This window comes from Oncorhynchus tshawytscha, linkage group LG11, assembly GCF_018296145.1.
Source record: "Oncorhynchus tshawytscha isolate Ot180627B linkage group LG11, Otsh_v2.0, whole genome shotgun sequence".
Lineage (NCBI taxonomy): Eukaryota > Metazoa > Chordata > Actinopteri > Salmoniformes > Salmonidae > Oncorhynchus > Oncorhynchus tshawytscha.
The window spans coordinates 15,760,335-15,783,774 of NC_056439.1; the positions used below are offsets into that span (position 1 = coordinate 15,760,335).

The 23,440-nt window shown below is 44.0% G+C and overlaps 1 protein-coding gene across 6 annotated transcripts in view; it reads right to left on the reverse strand.

Moving 5' to 3' along the window:
* Window positions 1–1,742: 1,742 nt before the first annotated feature.
* foxn3 (forkhead box N3) overlaps window positions 1,743–23,440 on the reverse strand; it is a 117,117-nt gene continuing 95,419 nt past the window's right edge. For 5 of the 6 annotated variants that reach the window (XM_042329815.1, XM_042329818.1, XM_042329817.1 and 2 more), the window contains exons 5-7: window positions 8,127–8,235; window positions 7,563–7,604; window positions 1,743–6,460 (exon numbers count right to left, since the gene is read on the reverse strand). In XM_042329815.1, the coding sequence (XP_042185749.1) occupies window positions 5,920–6,460; window positions 7,563–7,604; window positions 8,127–8,235 (692 nt within the window). In that variant the 3' untranslated portion in view covers window positions 1,743–5,919. The remainder of the gene's footprint in view (window positions 6,461–7,562; window positions 7,605–8,126; window positions 8,236–23,440) is intronic. The other variant, XM_042329819.1, reaches the window with a different exon arrangement.

Here is a 23,440-nt window from a genome sequence, read left to right on the forward strand (position 1 = left end):
TCAATGAACCATAAACAATTCATGAACATGCACCAGTGGAACGGTCGTTAAGGCACTAACAGCTTACAGACGGTAGGCAATTAATGTCACAGTTATGAAAACTTAGGACACTAAAGAGGCCTTTCTACTGACTCTGAAAAAAATGAAAGAAAGATGCCCAGGGTCCCCGCTCATCTGCGTGAACATGCCTTAGGCGTGCTGCAAGGAGGCATGAGGATTGTAGATGTGTCCAGGGCAATAATTTGCAATGTCTGTACTGTGAGATGCCTAAGACAGTGCTACAGGGAGACGGGACGGACAGCTGATCGTCCTCGCAGTGGCAGACCACATGTAACAACACCTGCACAGGATCGGTACAGCCGAACATCACAACTGCGGGACAGGTACAGGATGGCAACAACAACTGCCCGAGTTACACCAGGAACGCACAATACCTCCATCAGTGCTCAGACTGTCCGCAATAAGCTGAGAGAGGCTGAACTGAGGGCTTGTTGGCCTGTTGTAAGGCAGGTCCTCACCAGACATCACTGTCGCTGGACCAGCCAGGACTGGCAAAAAGTGCTCTTCACTGATGAGTCGCGGTTTTGTCTCATCAGGGGTGATGGTCGGATTTGCGTTTATCGTCGAAGGAATGTGCGTTACTCCGAGGCCTGTACTCTGGAGCGGGATCGATATGGAGGTGGAGGGTCCGTCATGGTCTGGGGCGGCGTGTCACAGCATCATCGGACTGAGCTTGTTGTCATTGCAGGCAATCTCAACGCTGTGCGTTACAGGGAAGACATCTTCCTCCCTTATGTAGTACCCTTCCTGCAGGCTCATCCTGACATGACCCTACAGCATGACAATGCCACCAGCCATACTGCTCGTTACATGCGTGGTTTCCTGCAAGACAGGAATGTCAGTGTTCTGCCATGGCCAGCGAAAAGCCCGGATCTCAATTCCATTGAGCACGTCTGGGACCTGTTGGATCGGAGGGTGAGGGCAAGGGCCATTCCCCCCAGAAATGTCTGGAAACTTGCAGGTGCCTTGGTGGAAGAGTGGGGTAACATCTCACAGCAAGAACTGGCAAATCTGGTGCAGTCCATGAGGTGGAGATGCACTGCAGTATTTAGTGTAGCTGGTGGCCACACCAGATACTGACTTTTAGTTTTGATTTTGACCCCCCTTTGTTCAGGGACACATTATTCCATTTCTGTTAGTCACATGTCTGTGGAACTTCTTCAGTTTATGTCTCAGTTGTTGAATTTTGTTATGTTCATACAAATATTTACACATGTTAATTTTGCTGGAAATAAACACAGTTGACAGTGACAGTACTTTTTCTTTTTTTTGCTGAGTTTATATATAAATTGCTCTGCCCCACCTGTCCTGACCGCCACTGACTGTATTTATTGTATCGTCTTAAATAATGTATCTTAATGATATCATATTCGCGTAGGCTCACACTTGGTGAACGCCATAGGACTGGAAATGAATAAATGCAACATCCATGTAAACTTAGCAAAAAAAGAAATGTCCTCTCACTGTCAACTGCATTTATTTTCAGCAAACCTAACATGTGTAAAGATTTGTATGAACATATGTCACTAACAAATACAGTCATGGGTGGCATCTACAATTCAATCAAAAGGCAAAGCACACTGGGAATTATGCAAATAATCATGCTTTACAATGTCAATTTAACACTGAAAAGTGTGAAGCCGCATAGACACTGGAACAGTGAAGAAACATGATCACAGGAGTAACTTTTTGCAATGCGGTTTTCTTTTATTGCAACTGGAAGACAATACAACACAGAAACTTTATGTTAGCTTTTTGTTTTCTTCGGAAAAACAAAACCTTTTTTTTTTAAACAAACATACTTTCGTCATAGTAATGGACAAGGTGATATTTACATGAATTGATGAAATAGTTGGTCTTTGGCAATGTGAATACACGTCAAGGAAATACAGAGCGCACCTCCGGAGGTCGGTCTCCATATTAACAGATCAGCTGTAAGGTCATGCCATCAAGACTACATGGTTCAAAAACAGGACACAGAAATGATCGGTAGCATGTTTTTACAGAACACCACCTGCCTGTTATTTACATAGAAACTACATGGTGACTTCTTGGTATTTTGTTTCTTTGTTACCAATAATAGTGTTATAACGAAATTGCTGGCAGTCGTTTCAGCGATTAGCACAACTACGGATCCTTCGAGACCAAATAGTAGCCGATTCTATTGGAATTTGTGCCATAAATGCCATAAGGTACCATGCAGTTTCCATGATTACAAGGTGAAGTGTACTACAAATAACTTGAAACTGACGATCCACTGCTCTTTCTTCTCCTCCTCCTCAGAAAACCCCTCCAAAACAATAAACTGAAAAATGGCAGTTGAACAGACAGAAACCAAACAAAATATCAACAAAAAACACAATGAAACAAATAAACACTTTTTTTTGATTCATCAATATATCATTATTTGCCAGGCTAATTTTGACAGTTCATTAATAATAATTCATATTCAATATTTTGAGAACACGTCGTCCTCCTCCGACATTGTGGCACCTGAAGGATTGTGATTGGAGGACGAGTTATCGAGTGACTGTTACCGTCCAAGGACGGCAGTATTCCTCAAAGGATAACGTAACAAACAATGGGAATAAATCATATCATATTTATCAGTTGAAGATACATTGATTGACACACGAAAGCAGTCTAGTCGACAGAAGCTCATCACCTCATCTTAATCCAGGGCAAATAAGGGCTCCTTCAAATGATACCTTATTTCCAATATAGCGCTCTACTTTTGACCAGAGCCACATTGGGTTAGTTAGCTCTGGGTTAGCTCTGGTCAAGAGTCGTGCACTACGAGATATTGGGTGTTATATTCAACTAATAAATGAAAATCATCCCAATGAGCAATGATCGGTAGCACAAAAAAATTCCAAGTAATGTGGTAAGTTTCAACAAAAACCAGTAGCACATAACGCAGAAAGGGTATCTGATAGAAATGCTACAGCTCACTGGTCATTTTTTGTCTTGACATACAGATCAAATATGTGTGTCCTCTATTTCAGGTAGATAAGGAATTATTACAGGCTTTGGCACTGAACTTAGACAATATCTTTATTTTAATATCTTAGTGCAATCTGGCGAGATAATGTGAAAATATGCACTATAGAGTTTGTATTCATCTTGCCATCGTACTGTGCCATTTACTTTGTGTTACTTTCATGTGCAACGAGTCTATGGTAGCCTGCCTAATAATACTGACAACAAGACCTGAAGAGTTGCTAGAGTAGAAATGGCAAAAACACAGCGAGGGACACAAAATAAACCCAAAACAACAGCAACATAAAAACACTTACTCGGTTAAACTTGTGTGTCATTGAAAAATGGAAGACCCTGAAATATCAAAGACGGCTAAAACCTTAGAAAATAAAGAGGTGATGGAAGAACAGGCACAGAGAAGGGGGGGGGTATGGGGAACAGAAGACTGACACTCACTACCTAACCTCTCTTTTATCACATGGGCTCCAACATTCAGCCATCAGGGAGAATCCATCAGACACAGTGGTCACTATACGGCCATGCTGGAGAGGACAGAGGTACGCTGAAAGTTTGGTGCTTTCAGTCCACAAATAACTGATCTTCATGCCAAGAAGTTTTTAAAATGTTGTCTTTTCTAGCATGGCCATCTAGCGACTACATACAAACACTGGGACATTCTGGTTTTGTCAACTATGGATGAAGGGAGTTGCTATCTAGCCCTGTATCCACGGGTGGAGCGAGTTATCCTCATATTGCAGAAAGAGATTTGCCCCACAGACCGTCTTTTTGTCCCTGAACAAGATGTTATTACTGTATTTTTTCAAAGCCCACTGTTAAAACAAAGATGAGTAAGGACGACAGGAAACAAATCATCAAGTCAAAAAGAAAAAGACAAAACAACAGAGAAGGATTCCACACCTATGGGCGCAGAACCTCGAGGCAGAACCTTTTTGTTCGCTAGGATACTTATATGAAAATAATTCATGCTTCATGCTAAATACATTATTTACCTAACATGAACTTTGTCTGAATAGAAAACAGTTTTTTCTCTTTTTCTTTACAGAACCCATGCAACACGATTTGGAAAAATCCTGCTGGCTACATTGCTTCAAAAGAAAATCAAAATCTAGTTTAACTTTTTATACAGTGTTATCCTGACTGGATGAAATTGCTTTATTACGTCATGAGAGTGGGTAAGTAAACACACACAAAAAAAAAAAAAAAAAAAAAAAAAAAAAAATTAACAACTCCACAGTCATATCATTATTCTTCTCACACAAAATATAATTGGCAGGTTCCATAGCATCATTTCCTTTTCAACCAATGAAGGTATTCAGGTGTTTGTGCCACAGGAAAAATATCACTACATCATGTCACTGGATTATAACTCAATGATTCACGTTGATTGCTTTCATAAAAGGACACAGGCAGTTTTGAGGTTATCTTGACATATTGTCAGTTATTTCCCTCTCCGATAAGCGCTTGCTAGACTATTAGCTTATGGCTTTTAGAGAACTAAATTAGTTTACATTTAGAGAACACCCTGTCAAAAAACTAAGCCTTTCCTACATCTAACTTGTACCAGAGTCCTTCATCCCACTACAGTCCCACAGTCAACCATTAAGGTGAAAACATAACTGTCCCCTCCGCATTGGCACGCTAGCTAGCGCTGGTGGCTAAATGTGATTAGCGGTCAGAAGGACAGTTAGCTAAGGAAGTGCTACCATCATCACTGGGCTGACCAAGAGTTTCTCTTTGGCACTGTCCCAACACTGACACACATAAACTGACTACCTAGTGTTACTTCTATGAGCTTGGCTACGCTACTGATGAGTGTCTCTTCTATGGGGTTGGCTAGGCTAATAGTCACTAAAGCTAACAATTTCCCAGAATTTCATGGAACATTTTTTCTGTGGCAGCTTCCTTGCACACAGACAAGACAGAGCTGGCAAACTTGGTTTCATATATATATTTTTTTATAGCCGCCTTTTTAGCACCGGAAGTTCCAAGGCAAATTAGAATGCCATTGTTTTTGAAAGTTTTGTACCCAACACAGGGGATAGTTTGCCAAACAATGTTTATCTGTGGCACTCAGCATATACCTGTGTTACTTCAGTGGAATAGTTAACTAATATAAACATTGCTTTAGCCAGTATAGCATGTGGATTTGTGCTTGGTTATTGTGACGTTTATGTATATGGTCACATCCTAACTGAAATATGCAGCCCATAGACATCAATGGTTAAGATCTGACCCTGAATACTAACTTTATTTCATTTGAATGATGTATATCACTGTAAAAACAAAATAGTCCGTGATAAGCACCTCATAATAACGTTTTACCTGTAAATTCTACTGAAGTAACAAGTTATGAGCCTGTAGAAATGTACTTAGTGTTAGCTGCATCTGATGAGACTGTAAAGGGCAATAGCTGCAGATTGGGCACATTTTGACATTAACAAGGTGATCTCCTATTCACACATCCAAGCCAATCCACGATGGGGCAGTTTTTCAAAAAGCTTCTTTTTTTCTCTCGCTCACTTTACTTTCAGCCAACGGAAACCTGCGAACTTAGCTGAATATCAGAAAAAGGTTCATCTATGGCTTTAATCTCCTTTAAACAAATAAAAAATAATTAAGAAAAATGTAAAGAAAAGAAAATCAACCCTATAAACAGTAACTTTAAATACAGGAAAACAAAGTGATTGTTTTTTTATATTGCCACAAATCATTCAGAATTCACCTGATATCCTGAAAAAAAGAAAGCATACATTTCTATATTAAAAGTGATGTTTTGTATTTCCGTTCTCTCTCGCTCTCCTTTTTTTTCTTTGAAAATCTTCACTCTCTCAGCTAAGTCTCTCTTTCAAGTCGCATGGGTCAGTTTTTCGTGGGTTCTTTCTGCTCTTTCTGGCCCTTGGCGGTTCTGTTAGTGATATTGTTCAAGCAGGCGCGGACGCCCGCCAGGTGGAGCAGCGAACCCGCTGCCTCCTTCATCTCCTCGTCATCGCTCTCCGGCGGCTTTTCCGTGCGCCGTTTTTTCAGCGGGAGCGTATCACTAGCCACACCCATCCGCTGCTTGGCTTTCAGGAAGTGATGCCGCTTCTTGTTGTGCTGCTGGCTGGAAAGGGCAGAGTCTATCGTGTCTATGGGCCAATCGCGTGGCTCTTCCTTCTTGATCTCCAGCTGAATCTTGCTCTTGTCATCTTCATCATCCTCGTCGTCGAAGTCTGAATCGTTGGCGACATCCCGGGCGACGGGGCCGTTGCTGCGGAGACTGGAGTCGCTAGTGTAGTCGCTGCCGTCATCCGATTGGTTGGTGCTGTAAGTGTGGTCCTCCTTGGGGTCGCTGCTGACCAATGGGGAGTCGCAGGCGGGATGGCTGATGCTATGCTTCCGATAGCCTCCGGATAGGACAGATCTGGAGAGAGAGAGAGATGAAATGCACATAAATACATGCACACAGTATGTACACACACATACACTGAAGCCGACCGTAGACATGACAGATACACTGATGTCAACATTAGACACACTTCACAGCTCCCTGCGTTTGACTTATGTTGGTAGCATGTTTACACACACACACACACACACACACACACACACACACACAGACACACAGACACACAGACACACACTTCAGTGAGTACATCAGACACACAGAGCAATGCTAGCTGTGACCGCTAATCAGCGAGTCATCAGCTAATTCAATTAGACTGGGCTCATCTCCGAGTGGCCACTTCAGAGACCGGAGTACAGAGCTAAAGAGCTAATGCTACGTGGATGATTATTCTAATGGATTTAACCCTACACTCTGCCATCAGGTAGATGTGGGAATCGTGTAATGCAAAGTCACTCTATTTGCTATACATTTTTTGAACAGCTGTGAATTCAAAATAAAAACCTGTGACAAATCAATCACCGTCTCGGGACTAATGAAGTAACATTTGATTTGAGTCGATTCACTTTAATTCAATTCAATTCAGTGGTGTAGCTGGCTGATAGCACTACATATCCTACATTGGTGATCATCATAATGTCATGTCACTTTGTTGGTGTCATAACAACTTTATGAAGTGTTATAACTATTGTATGAGTACTGTGTGCTAGTGCGCCGAGGGGGGTTAACAGGGAAGGGGTGTCATTAGTTATTATAAAAGTTATCATACTGTTTTTTTATTTAGGCTATTCCGTTCTTTCCTATAAAAGGAATAGGTATGTTGAAAATGAACTAAAACTTCAACAAAAGTCAACGATCCATTGAAGCTTTTCCATCCTCCTATAGCTATTACAGCCCAACCAGCGAAGTTAAGTCAAAGATGTTCCCTCCGTCACTCTGCGTCATGTCATGCAGCTTCCCAACTAACTCTGGCAAGTCTGCATGTTGTTAAAAGCCCAGCTCGGAGTGTCTCCGTCCATCCTGGCTGCACTGTGCATTTAAACCTCATGAATTATAGGAGGAGCACAGCAGTCTAAGACAAATCCTACCTATTATTCATGTCAGTCAGTCACTCACTCACCCTCTCTCTCTCTGCTCTGACTGAGTGTGTTCGTCTGTGTGCCTGCGTGAGAGACACAAAGAACGGATGGGTGAAAGGCACCTGTTTATGTGTGGATTCTGCCTCTCTGTGTGTTCATACGACGTCAAACTACAGTTTTTCAAATCAAATTGTATCGGTCACATACACATATTTAACAGATGCTATTGCGGGTGTAGCGAAATGCTGAGCTATAATGTTATCGTTTGTGTGCAGCTGTCAGTTGTGTCCCTACCTACCACTTATCCCAGAATACAGTTTGATCTATAACACCGAGCGAGACAGAGCTCAGCTGGAATCACTGTGTTTCCACGTGAGGCTGTCACCGCCTCAGGCCAGAACATTCCGTGTGTGAGAGTGTATAATAGCATACGAGCATGTGTGTGTCCTGTCTGAACATGCAGCTTTCACCCCTCCTAAATGTCTGTCCCTAACGCTTCCACGCCATCCCTTGCATGACTGTGTGTGTGTGTGTGACTGTGTGCACAGACCTGTGTGAGTGTGTGTGCATATATGTGTGTCTCTCTCTATGGCAGGTATACCAACCTGACTGCGGCTGTCCTGCTCTCTAAGGGGTTGATGGGCAGTGGTCGTATTCCTGGGTAAAGGCCCTGACTCATCATCCTGGCTCCGTTCCGGATCACTCCCTGAGGGACTAAAGATAAAGGGGAGAGAGATGAGAGAGAGGGTCAGTAACACACACACACACATAAACACATGCAGTGCATTCGGAAAGTATTCAGACCCCTTGACTTTTTTCACATTTTGTTATGTTACAGCCTTATTCTAAAATCTACACACAATACCCTATAATGATGAAGCGAAAACAGGTTTTTAGACAAATAAATAAAGGACAACCATCTCTGCAGCGCTTCACCGATCGGGCCTTTATGGTAGAGTGGCCAGACGTAAGCCACTCCTTAGTAACAGGCACATGACAGCCCGCTTGGAGTTTGCCAAAAGGCACCTAAAGACTCAAACAAGATTCTCTGGTCTGATGAAACCCAAATGTAAATCTTTGGCCTGAATGCCAAGCGTCACGTCTGGAGGAAACCTTGCACCATCCCTACGGTGAATCATGGTGGTGGCAACATCATGCCGTGGGGATGTTTTTCATCGGCAGAGACTGTGAGAGTAGTCAGGATTAAGGGGAAAGATGAATGGAGCAAAGTACAGAGAGATCCTTGATGAAAACCTGCTCCAGAGAGCGCTCAGGACCTCAGACTGGGGCACACAGCCTAGATAACGCAGGAGTGTCTGAATGTCCTTGAGTGGCCTAGCCAGAGCCCGGAATTGAACCCAATCGAACATCTCTGGAGCGACCTGAAAATAGTTGTGCAGTGACGCTCCCCCATCCAACCTGACAGAGCTCGAGAGGATCTGCAAAGAGGAAGGGGAAAAAGTCCCCAAATACAGGTGTGCCAAGCTTGTAGTGTCATACCCAAGAATACTTGAGGCTGTAATCGCTGCCAAAGGTGCTTCAACAAAGTACTGAGTAAAGTGTGTGAATACTTAACTAAATATAATATTTCAGTTTTTTATTTTTTTTGCAAAAAATTCTAAAAACCTGTTTTTGCTTTGTCATCATGGGGTATTGTGTGTAGATTGATACGATTTAATACATTTTAGATTAAGGCTGTAACGTAACAAGATGCAGAAAAAGTCAAGGGGTCTGAATACGTTCCAAATGCAGTGTACGTATGAGCTGGTTAAAGGCGTCATGTACCAAATACCTGGGGGTGGTGATTGACGATAAGCTGCAGTGGAAGGAGAACACCTCTGTGGTTTAAAAAAAAGGCTCAACAAAAGCTACTCCTTTTAAGGAAGCTCAGATCCTTTGATGTCTGCTGAAAAAATGCTCCAATGGGTAACATCACTGAGGTGGATGCAAACAGGCTAAACTAAATCAACAAGAAGGCTGGATCTCCCATCGGCACCCACCAGGACAAACTAGACCCTGTCCTGGATAAGCGGACCTCGGGAGTATAGAGGCCAACACTAGCCAACCCCTCCACAGTATCAGCCTAGAACATCGCTGTGCGATGGCAGACAGATTTATTTTACCCAGATCCAAAACAGAACGTTTATGCAGATCCTTTTTACCATGTGCTATGAGGCTTTTAAACACGAACACTTCGTTTTTTAAAATCAAATCAAATGTTACTGGACACATACACATGGCTAGCAGATGTTAACACGAGTGTAGCAAAAAGCTTGTGCTTCTAGTTTCCGACAGTGCAGTAATATCTAACAAGTAATCTAACAATTCCCCGACAACTACCTAATACACACAAATCTAAAGGGGTGAATGAGAATATGTACATGTAAATATATGGATGAGGGATGGCCCGAGCAGCATAGGCAAGGTGTAATAGATGGTATAAAATGCAGTAAATACATAGGGTATAAGTAATGTAAGACATGTAAACATTTTTGGAATTATTGTGGAATTGGAATTATTTAAAGTGTCATTGTTCCATTTATTAAAGTGGCCGGTGATTGGGTCTCAGTATAGGCAGCAGCCTCTCTGAGTTAGATTGCTGATTAGCAGTCTGATGATGGCCTTGAGATGGAAGCTGTTTTTCAGTCTCTCAGTCCCAGCTTTAATGCACCTGTACTGACCTCACCTTCTGGATGGTAGAGGTGTGAACAGGCAGTGGCTCGGGTGGTTGTTGTCTTTGATGATCTTTTTGGCCTTCCTATGACATTGGGTGCTGTAGGTGTCATGGAGGTCATGGAGAGCCTTCTGGTTGAGGTCGGTGCAGTCACCATACCAGGCTGTGATACAGCCCAACAGGATGCTCTCAATTGTGCATCTGTAAAAGTATGTTAGAATTTTGGGTGACAAGCCAAATTTCTTCAACCTCCTGAGGCGCTGTTGGTCCTTCTTCACCACACTGTCTGTGTGGGTGGACCATTTCAGTTTGTCTGTGATGTGTACGCAGTGGAACTTAAAACTTTCCACCTTCTCCACTGCTGTCCCTTCAATGTGGATAGGGGGTTGCTCCCTCTGCTGTTTCCTGAAGTCCACAATCATCTCCTTTGTTTTGTTGACGTTGAGTGAGAGGTTGTTTTCCTGACACCACACTCCGAGTTGCCCCACCTCCTCCCTGTAGGCTGTCTCGTCGTTGTTGGTAATCAAGCCCACTACTGTTGTGTCGTCTGCAAACTTGATGATTGAGTTGGAGGCATGCATGGCTACGCAGTCATGGGTGAAAAGGTACAGGAGGGTCTGAGCACACACCCTTGTGGGGCCCCAGTGTTGAGGGTCAGTGAAGTGATGATGTTGTTTCCTACCTTCACCACCTGGGGACGGCCCATCAGAAAGTCCAGGACCCAATTGCACAGGGCAAGGTTAAGACCCAGGGCCTCCAGCTTGATGATGAGCTTGGAGTGTACTATGGTGTTGGATGCTGAGCTGTAGTCAATTAACAGCATTTCTAGGTTTAGGTAGCCTTGTTATCAAATATGCTTTGATAAAATCCCCAGCTACAATAAATGCAGCGTAGGGATATATGGTTTCCAGTTTCCAGAGTCCAGTGGAGTTCCTCGAGGGCCACTGTGGTGTCTGCTTGAGAGGGAATGTACATAGCTGTGACGATAACAAGGAATTCTAGGTCGGGTGAGCAGAAGGACTTGAGTTCCTGTCTGTTGTTATGATTACTCCATGAGTCGTTAATCATAAAGCATACACACCCGCCCTTCCTCTTCCCAGAGAGGTGTTTATCTCTGTCAACGCAATGCATGGAGAAGCCCGGTGGCTGAACCGATCCCGACAACATATCCCAAGAGAGCCATGTTTCCGTGAAACAGAGAATGTTACAATCTCTGATGTCTCTCTGGAAGGCAACTCTTGCTCGAAATTCGTCTACCTTGTTGTCAAGAGACTGGACATTGGCGAGTAGTATACTCGGGAGCGGTGGGCGATGTGCACGTCTACAGAGCCTGACCAAGACGCCACTCCTTCTGCAGCGCCGTTGTTTTGAGTCGGTTCTGAGATCCATTGTCCTGGGTGGTGGTTCAAGCAGAGGATCCGCTTCGGGAAAGTCGTATTCCTGGTCGTAATGTTGGTACGTTGACGTCGCTCTTATATCCAATAGTTCTTCCCGGCTGTATGTAATAAGACTTAAGATTTCCTGGGGTAGCCATTTTTTTAGATGATGATGCTGCTTTTCGTGTCTGTGTGTCCTTGTTGTGATTTCTTATGGTGTATTTATTGGTAATGTATGTATTGGCTGGTGCAATACAAATGTCCCCTCTGTTGGATTAATAAAGTACTCTTATTTTATGACACAGTTCACACGTAGAAACTCCAAATGACAAATAAACCAAGCAGATTGCAGATCATGTGAACGAAAAGAAACAAAATGTCATCATCAACAGAGGGAAGGAGGGATATGGATGATAGAAAAGAGAGGGAGGAAGGAAAATGATTCACTGCAAAGCAGCCAACTCAGAGATCCAGACAATCCAGGCCCAGACAATGCTATACCATGACCGTGCAGCATGACCATGACCGTGCAGCATGACCATGACCGTGCAGCATGACCATGACCGTGCAGCAGCTTGGCAGAGCTGTAGTGCTGCAGTCTACCCAGCACATATTGGCCAGCAGCGACATGAGATCGAATCCCACCCAAGACATTTTCTGACTTTCTCCCAACTACATCGACACCCCCTGTATCTACCTACCGTCGATAGTGTCTAAATAAAAGAGACCATCCAAAGGAGGACAACTCTACTACACATTGTACTGTAGCTCAGAGTGACAGGTACAGGGAAACATGCACACTCGATTCTCCTTGGCCCAGGCCCTCTCTCCATCTATAGAAGGCTTTATTAAGTTTGGTCAGAGACAGATTGTAAACACACAGAACACCATGGAGAGAGAGAGAGAAAGAGAGAGGCGGGATAAAGAGAGAGACAGATTGTAAACACATAGAACACCATGGAGAGAGAGAGAGAGGCGGGATAAAGAGAGAGACAGATTGTAAACAGAGAGAAGAAGGATGTGGGACAGTGCGTTTCTTTCTTTCCCAGGCACTTTCCAATAACCACATAGTCAACCCAGTGGAAAGATATGACTGGACAACAAACTAAAAGAGAGAGAGAAAGGAAGGACTGCTGAACATGATCAGAGAGTGGCTATCTAGCACATTCCCTCACACACTGCTTCAATTAGTTATACCTGAGTAAGACCCCTGTCAAGACTCCTCAAGACACACATGCGCACACAGAGCCCGACAGAATGCTATTGAAAGATGAAAGGAGGGGGTTCAATTGACAGTTAAACCATCATGACCGGGTCGGGTCAATCGCGTCTCAGCAAATCACAGTCCTCAATGTCTGGGTATTTGGACATCCATTCACCTCTGTCGTAACATGTTACATTTAAGAGCCATGTTGGTCAACAGATCCAGATCTCTGCGGGTATTCCTCTATGAACCAGACACTTTATGGATTAGATGAGATTATAATCTTTGGATTATTATCTTTTGTTTTGAATGATATTTGAGCACAATAGAGAGGGCACAGTGATGACGAGGCAGACGGCGAAATTGGGGACAGCTAGGGCATTGACAGGCACACCTGCCAGTCTCTGATGGATGGTTGGGCCAACAACATGACAGCGTTGGTGTACGTGAGACACAACCTCCCCGCAATGGGGAAAAAGAAAGATGGAGGGATGAACTAATCTAAAGCAGATGGCAGACTGTAGAGAGAGAGAAACAAAATTAAAGCGCGAGAGAGGGGGAAGAAAAGAGGAGGGGGAAATATTATCAGTTTAGAATCATGCTCACCTTCCTGCCCATTAAGCAAGCAAGTCAGAATTGTTGTCTTGGCAACCCCCTCTCCCCAAACTGCCAAGACAACCGTATACAACTACGGTTGCTATAGTGACCGTTGCTAAGCTAGCTAACCAACCAGAAGAATGCTAAATAGAACAGCTGGGTTGAAAATGCCCTCTTTTCTCTTTTATCTCCCACCACTCGAAAAGAGAGGGGCACAAGGGGTGCCCTCAGACAGGGGGTACCCTGACCCCACGCCTCAACACACACACACACAGACACGCACACACACACTGCCCATCTATCGTAGTGATAGGATGTGAAGTGACAGAGAGACGCGGAGAGGGAAGGGCATTAGTGTGGTTGGGCTAGCAGGGTGAAAGGCTAGTGGGAGATCTCCTTTGTAGTTCCATTGTAGCTGGGTCCATGTTACACAATGGGGCAGTCCATTCACACACTGATGGGCCAAAGACCTTTATAGAGAAAGTATCTAAGCTCGAGAGCACCTAAGCTCGGATACAAGAATGACTGGAGCGTCAAATCGAATGGTAGAGAGTAGTATCAAGTCGTATAGTTTCAAAGAGTATCAGACCTGTGTTATGGATATTACTGAGTGTCTGTGTGCATACACTGTCTAGGCTTCTAGAACTTAACCTCTCAACAACTCAATCTGCTTCTACATCTCCTACATCCAGCACTCTCGTTCAACCCATCTCAATTTCTCACTCCATCTCTAATCATCTCTCTCTGTGTCCCATCTCTCTGTGTCCCTATTCCCTATATAGTGCACTACTTTTGACCAAAGATCCATGGGCCCTCGTCAAAAGTCATCTGCCAAATAGGGAATCGGTTGCGATTTGGGAGACCGACTTTGTGTTATGCCTGCAGTCGGCTCTCTACTTCCATTCTGATGGTGGATGGATTTCCTTATGTGGGTAAACACTGAAGCTCTCAGCGAGGTCAGATGTCAAAGGCCAATCTGAGACCCAGGGACATTGGCAGACAGCTCCTAACCAGATCCATACACACTCACTGGAATGGAATACTGCTCTGAACTTTGACCTCACGATCAATGCAGCGCACTTGATGCTTCCCCTCCATGACAGACAGAGGAGTGTAGAAATAGAGCTGGTAGACTGGACAATCCTGACAGGTCTAACTGACTGACTAACATATGTTACGGACTCTTACCACTAGGGGGAGAGCCTGATTATAGTGTAATCTGAGCCTCGATCTGTGATGGAGGGTAATTTCACCTTCAGTGCTATTGAGGTATGGTGGGAGATGCTTTATATGACTGGTTACGGTGGTTACACCCGACAACCCTCAGTTCACACCATAGACTTCAATGTAACATACATTGACCTTCAGCTTTCGCGTCCATCCTCTATACAAGACTGGAGCTTCCACCAGCACGGGAATTCTCTATTTGATCTAACCTTTGTATTCCTATTTTGACCAAGTGAACACATTCTATTTACAAGAAAAGAATGGAGATGAAGGGGAAGAGTTGCAGGTAAGAGGAACGGTATTTTCATAATTGTACATTTGACTGTTGTCTGGGTACAGTAATGTCAATGCACTGACCTATAGACCGTCATCGTGAGGACCTGGGCCTCATTCACGTCAAGAATACCCCGACAACGACCAGTACAACAACAGAGTCCGGCAGCGTCCCACACTCTTTCACAGACCTTTAGGGTAGGCAGTAGAGGAGGCACCTTCCCTAGTACCTAACACAATACAGTCAATACAGACTCGCCTAGTGCCTTACACCCAGAAATCGCAGATTATTCATAGAAACAAACTGCTGACTGGCCTTGTATTGAAAAGCCCTGTCTCTGTCCTTTAGAATGTCTCTATCTATTGGTATGGAGGAGAGAGAGACAAGGAGAGGAAAAAGGAGAGGAGCTGGTCCAGGCAGGGGAGTGCTGTGGGTCTTTGTGTCAACACAATAACCTGGATGGAGTGAGAGAGTAAATACAGAGAGAGGGATGGAGGGGTGGAGGGAGAGATAGAGGGCTGGAGGAGTTTGTAAACTGTGGTCTATGCTACGCTCCAGTTGGTCTTTACATCAAGGGAGGATGTTTTTTTTTTTACTCACAAAGACAAGCAGTGGCAAACACAGACAGACAGACAGACAGACAGACAGACAGGCAGACAGACAGGCAGTCAGGCACTTTCATAGGAAGAGAATTGACTTCCTAGGTAAAGCAAACAAACGCTCACTTGCACAGAATGCATAGACAGACACATTAACCATTAGAACCATTTCCTGCAGTCAAATGACCAAATCTCCCTCTAAAGGCCTCATGGGTGGAATGTTATTAATATTTTTCACAATTAATACACTTTTTTTTTTTTTTTACCCAAATTTCACTGCAACTCCCGTACGGACTCAGGAAAGGCGAAGGCCAAGAGCCTCTGTCCTCTGAAACACAACCCAGCCAAGCCCATGCTGCTTCAAGACACAATGCCCACTAAACCCAGAAGCCAGCCACACCAATGTGTCAGAGGAAACACCGTACACCTGGCGACCATGCTGGCGTGCACCAGCCCACCACAGGAGTCGCTGGTGCGCGATGGGACAAGGACATCCAAACCCTCCCGTAACCAGGATGGCGCTGAGCCAATTGTGCACCGGCCCATGGGTCTCCCGGTCGCGGCCGGCATGCGACAGAGCCTGGACTCTAACCCAGAATCTCTAGTGGCACTGCCTTAGACCACTGCGCCCCGTGATTTCCATGTCAACCGGTTTTCTTATATTTCGGTCTTCTGTGATATCTGTAAAGTGTAATATTTGGATGCAAACTCAAAATGGAATACATTTCAACTCTATATCTGACACGGTACAGGTGTCCTCTTTTTTAAAGTACATAACCATGTGTGTGAGGTGTATACTTTTGTTTCAAAGTAGATTTGTTTAAGACTACCAAGAAACACTCTGTGACCCTGATTTAGCCCACCGCAGTAACTGTAAGTCTTTCGCCCACTGTAATGCAATAGAATTTCTATATACAGGAGCACTGATTGTGGCCATGTATAGAGTGAAAGAATAGACATGAATAAAGAAAGATGTTGTCTGGAAGCCTGTTAAGTTATTTCATCTTAGTACATCACACAAAAGCACTTCCTTGAAGAACACAGCGACTCTCTGGAGCACACACACACACACACACACACACACACACACACGCAAACAGCTTTAATATCGCATTTCACTGCTCGGGCCGATTAGGAGGAGAAACATGATGATTCTTTAATGGTTACCGAGTGAACATCACAAATACAAAATTAACAGAATAGTCTTTAATTCATTGGAGGTTTGACTAAATGTATCATTCCTTCTCCAATTCCCCTGATCCTTACTTTAGGTAAGGCTTCTGAAGAGGAGTGCTCAAGCTATTTTTCCTAACCGACACATGGTGAATTTGGGGGACGGTCAAAGTGGGACTCGAACCTGCAATCTTTCTATACCAAAGCCATTGTAGCCATTTAGACACACACACACACACACACACACACACACACACACACACACACACACACACACACACACACACACACACACACACACACACACACACACACACACACACACCTACCTCTCATCCAGGGAAAAGGAGAATATATTTGTGGGAGCAGCAGACAGATTCAGACATGTAGATCTTGAAGCGTTCAAAATAGGCCATCCATGTTGTTGCCAGGTAACAGAGTGTGTTTATCACTAATGGCTTCTCCTGGGTCAGAGCAGGGATGTGTGTGTGTGTGTGTGTGTGTGTGTGTGTGTGTGTGTTTCCAAATTATACAGTCAAACACAGTGTTCTCAGAGACATTGTGGTCAGGAATTATGGTGTTTGGGGTCAGAGTGAAGAGGTTGTAGAGGACGTTGTGGTTGATACACATGACCTGGCTCTCCTCTGCTCTGCTCTCTTCTCTCCTCTCCCCTCCTCCCTTCTCCCTCCTGATTACAGAAGCATCCCAAATACTCCATACAAACTGACTTGAGGTGCAGACACCTCTCCCTCTCTCTCCAATTTCTCTTTCTCCCCCCCAAGTGATGATAAACTGTTTGAGTTGTTCTATTATTCACTAAGTGTTACAACCCAGCTTCCAGCTAAAAAGGCGACATCTGACTGAAGCTGCCTTTTAGCGCTGTGTTCAAGAGAATAAAATTAGCAACACTTCACATTAAAGGCACACCAACAGCTCTCCACACAGGCAGCCTTCTAAGAGCTACATTCAGGAACACCACACGTATTCAACAGAGTAAACACACACACAGTCACTCAGAACTACTACAGTCACTGACACACACACACACACACACACACACACACACACACACACACACACACACACACACACACACACACACACACACACACACACACACACACACACACACACACACACACACACACACACACACACACACACACACACACACACACACACACACACACACACAGAGATAGATAGAGACACAGACAGACAGACGAAACATGTGTTTCCCATGCCAGTAAAGCCCTTTGAATTGAGAGAGAGAGAGAGAGAGAGAGAGAGAGAGAGAGAGAGACATATGTATGGGTAAACCACTTCTCCAATCTATCCAATCTTTTTGGCCCAATAACAAAGAACAAAGAACAAACAGCAAAAACATATACATGATCAAATGATAAAACATAGAGACAACAAATTCCAATTGGCTATACTTAATCTCTTTACTATCATCCTTAGCTCTGGCATCTTCCCCTATATTTGGAAGCAAGGACTGATCACCCTAATCCACAAAAGTAGAGACAAATTTGACCCCAATAACTACAGTGTGATATACGTCAACAGCAATCTTGGGAAAATCCTCTGCATTATCATTAACAGCAAACTCGTTCATTTCCTCAGTGAAAACAATGTACTGAGCAAATGTCAAATTGGCTTTTTACCAAATCACCATACGACAGACCACGTATTCGCCCTGCACACCCTAATTGATAAACAAACAATCCAAATCAAAAGGCAAAGTCTTCATGCTTTGTTGATTTCCCAAAATAATTTTACTAAATTTGGCATAAGGGTCTGCTATGCAAATTGATGGAAAGTGGTGTTAGGGGGAAAAACCTACAACATTATAAAATCCATGTACACAAACATGGAAGTGTGCGGTTAAATTTGTCAAAAAACACACATTTATTCCAGAGAGGCCGTGGGGTGAGACAGGGATGCAGCTTAAGCCCCACCCTCTTCAACATATATATCAAGGAATTGGCGAGGGCACTAAAACAGTCTGCAGCACCCAGCCTCACCCTACTAGAATCTGAAGTCAAATGTCTACTGTTTGCTGATGATCTGGTTCTTCTGTCCCTGTGAACGAGCTGAGAGACAAGGCAAGAAAGGCCTTCTATGCTATCAAAAGGAACATAAAATTCAACATACCAATTAGGATCTGGCAAAAAATACTTGAATCAGTTATTGCCCTTTATGGTTGTGAGGTCTGGGATCTGCTCACTAACCAAGAATTTGCAAAATGGGACAAACACCAATTTGAGACTGCATGCAGAATTCTGCAAAAATATCCTGTGTACAACGTAAAACACCAAATAATGCATGCAGAGCAGAATTAGGCCGATACCCGCTAATGATCAAAATCCAGAAAAGAGACATTCAATTCTACAACCACCTAAAATGAAGCGATTACCAAACCTTCCATAACAAAGCCATCACCTACAGAGAGATGAACCTGGAGAAGAGTCCCCTAAGCAAGCTGGACAGCAACACAATTAGACCCAACCAAATCATGAGAAAACAAAAAGATAATTACTTGACACACTGGAAAGAATTAACAAAAGAAATTAGCAAACTGGAATGCTATTTGGCCCTAAACAGAGAGTACAAAGTGGCAGAATACCTGACCACTGTGACTGACCTAAACTTAAGGAAAGCTTTGACTAATGTACAGACTCAGTGAGCATAGCCTTGCTATTGAGAAAGGACGCCGTAGGCAGACCTGGCTCTCAAGAGAAGACAGGCTATGTGCACACTGCCCACAAAATGTGTTGGAAACTAGTTGCACTTCCTAACCTCCTGCCAAATGTAAGACCATATTAGAGACACATATTTCCCTCAGTTTACACAGATCCACAAACCGAAAACAAACCCAATTTTGATAAACTCCCATGTCTAGTGGGTGAAATACCACAGTGTGCCATCACAGCAGCGTGATTTGTGACCTTGTGCCACGAGAAAAGGGCAATAAGTGAAGAACAAACACCATTGTAAATGCAACCAATATTTATGTTGATTTATTTTCCCTTTTGTACTTTAACTATTTGCACATCACTACAAAACTGTACATAGCCATAATATGACATTTGAGGGTAATGTTTACTGTTCATTTTTGTTGTTTATTATCTACTTCACGTGCTTTGGCAATGTTAACATATATTTCACACATGAGTCTCTCTCTCTCTCTCTCACTCACTCACTCACTCACTCAAATGTGGCATCTTGCTGTACAAATCTCCCGAGATGAATTCCTTGGACTCTGTCGACAGTATACAGAATATGGGCAGGATCTGGAGGTAACTGATCAACTCAGATTTTAGGCTGCACTATCCATTTAAAGCAGAAATGTGATGTTCCTTTCCACTTGGGCCCCTGGCCTGTTCTGAGTCCACAACCTCTGTCGTGCAAAGCAACAGACACACAGGGAGCTGTCAGGCTTGTGTAACAGAAATGGAGGAGCAGAGGTCTGGGAAACAAGCTGTCAGAAAAAAGAAAGTCCTTTTTAGAAAGAGGAGAGGTTCTAAACAAGGAGTTTTACTTCAAGTAGAGTGGCTGAATTATTCAAGGGTTCTTAAAAAAGGGCAGAATCCTTCAATGATTTCATTGTTTCCCTTTTATCTCCCTCTCTCTCCATCTTTTTCTCTCCCCCTCCTCTAAAGGAATGTCTGTGTGGCTTCCCATATGAACAAATGACAGTTTACTATAGAATACCACAGTACTTACATAGCATTCTAAAGTAAACTGTAGTATACTGTAGAATACTATAATACACACTGTAGTATCACTCATTCATGTGTAGTACTTATTATAGAAGGCTTTATGTAGCATACTGTGGAAAATTATAGCAAATACTACAGTATTAACCTTTTCTTTTTAAAATACTGTGGTGAACACTACAGTAAAGTCCGCAAAAACACGACATTTTTTAACCATAGCAAATACTACAGCATTGAATTTACATATACCCTGCCCATTCCCCTCCCCCATATTCCAAATTTGTGCCACCCATAAGTGAGAAACCTACATGCCAAGTATAGACCATATATTGTGTTCCCTACAGGTTATAGAAAAAGAGCAGAAGCTGTGAACTATCCCGTCAGAACACCGACCAACCTACTTACAGGTAATGGAAAATGTGTTCTTTCAGTATTTATCCAGTAGGTTTCCTGAAGGAGAATAATAAAACAAAAACACCATAGGAAATACTTTGTTAAGTCTGCAAAAACACTTGTTTCATTTGACTACAGTATCTAGTGTTTTTGCAGACTTGGACTTTAGTGTATAGTGTAGAATACAGTTAACTATAGTATAAATACTGCAGTCAAATAAAACTGTAGTATATACTATAGTACATAATGTAGTGTTTTGTGCATTGTAGTATACTATAGTATGTACTGTAGTGATTTTTCCTGTGAGTTGCTGCTTCCTTCCTGCCACTCTCTCTGACTGGGGCATTGCTGTCGCCAAGGCAACCGATCACATTTCACATACTTCACTTCAGAGCCCGGGTGGATCACACACACCACATGACCAAGAACAGGAAATACCAGAGAGAGAGAGGGAGAGAGAGAGAGAGAGAGAGAGAGAGGAGAAAATGAGGAGACAGACATGCAGAGAGGGAGTAGGGAAGAAAGAGAGAAAGAAGGATATGGGGAAATAGAGAGGGAGACATAATCAATGTTTACGGCCCATAATTGAAACCAGTCGAGTGGTGACTATAAGCAAAGTCATTCTTACTCTATATATCTTTCAACGCTGCTATGCGTTCCACTTTACCATCCACCCCCCCTTTTTATCTCCGTCCCTCTCTCTCTCTCTCTCTCCCACTCTCATCCTTTCTCCCTCTCCCGCTCTCTCCCTCCGTGTAAAGGAAGGCAGTGTAGTGTTACAATGCACAGCCCCTGACTTCAAAACCTATTTATAGAAGTAACTGGGTAAGAAAGAGGAAGAGAGAGGGAAGGAGAGGGAGAGCAGGAGGGGGGGATAGGGAAAGAGGCATCATCATCATCACAAGTCAAAGCACCCACAAACTTCATATGATCATGCATGTGACAGGCCTAACTATGACACCCAGGAAATGAGCTCCACATTTACCAGGCACAACCCATATCTGTTCACTCAGATCACAGACTCAACGAGATGATGCAACACTCAGCCCTCTCATCAATTCACACTTGATGACAGAAACAGAAAGAGACACAACAGCTACGGATCATATCTGTTCAGTCATAAAAGCAGACGCTACACCCACATAATAAATCACCCCGATAACGAACGAGAGAAAGAGAGAGAGAGAGAGAGAGAGGAAAAACGATCAATAAAGATAGCAGATGTTCCTCCATAGATCTGAATATAGAACACAAGTAGCAGTGAAGAATAGCAGACTGGTGTTCTAAGTGGGAGTGACCAATAGCAGACTTGTGTTCTAAGTGGGAGTGACCAATAGCAGACTGCTGTTCTAAGTGGGAGTGACCAATAGCAGATAACTGAGGTAACTGAGCTAAACGACTACCGCCCCGTAGCACTCACATCTGTCATCATGAAGTGCTTTGAGAGACTAGTCAAGGACCATATCACCTCCACCCTACCTGACACCCTAGACCCACTCCAATTTGCTTACCGCCCAAATAGGTCCACAGACGATGCAATCTCAACCACACTGCACACTGCCCTAACCCATCTGGACAAGAGGAATACCTATGTGAGAATGCTGTTCATCGACTACAGCTCGGCATTCAACACCATAGTACCCTCCAAGCTCGTCATCAAGCTCGAGACCCTGGGTCTCGACCCCGCCCTGTGCAACTGGGTACTGGACTTCCTGACGGGCCGCCCCCAGGTGGTGAGGGTAGGCAACAACATCTCCTCCCCGCTGATCCTCAACACTGGGGCCCCACAAGGGTGCGTTCTGAGCCCTCTCCTGTACTCCCTGTTCACCCACGACTGCGTGGCCACGCACGCCTCCAACTCAATCATCAAGTTTGCGGACGACACAACAGTGGTAGGCTTGATTACCAACAACGACGAGACGGCCTACAGGGAGGAGGTGAGGGCCCTCGGAGTGTGGTGTCAGGAAAATAACCTCACACTCAACGTCAACAAAACTAAGGAGATGATTGTGGACTTCAGGAAACAGCAGAGGGAACACCCCCATCCACATCGATGGAACAGTAGTGGAGAGGGTAGCAAGTTTTAAGTTCCTCGGCATACACATCACAGACAAACTGAATTGGTCCACTCACACAGACAGCATCGTGAGGAAGGCGCAGCAGCGCCTCTTCAACCTCAGGAGGCTGAAGAAATTCGGCTTGTCACCAAAAGCACTCACAAACTTCTACAGATGCACAATCGAGAGCATCCTGGCGGGCTGTATCACCGCCTGGTATGGCAACTGCACCGCCCTCAACCGTAAGGCTCTCCAGAGGGTAGTGAGGTCTGCACAACGCATCACCGGGGCAAACTACCTGCCCTCCAGGACACCTACACCACCCGATGCTACAGGAAGGCCATAAAGATCATCAAGGACATCAACCACCCGAGCCACTGCCTGTTCACCCCGCTGTCATCCAGAAGGCGAGTTCAGTACAGGTGCATCAAAGCTGGGACCGAGAGACTGAAAAACAGCTTCTATCTCAAGGCCATCAGACTGTTAAACAGCCACCACTAACATTGAGTGGCTACTGCCAACACACTGTCAATGACACTGACTCTACTCCACCCACTGCTATTGGGAATTGATGGGAAATGATGTAAATATATCACTAGCCACTTTAAACAATGCTACCTTAT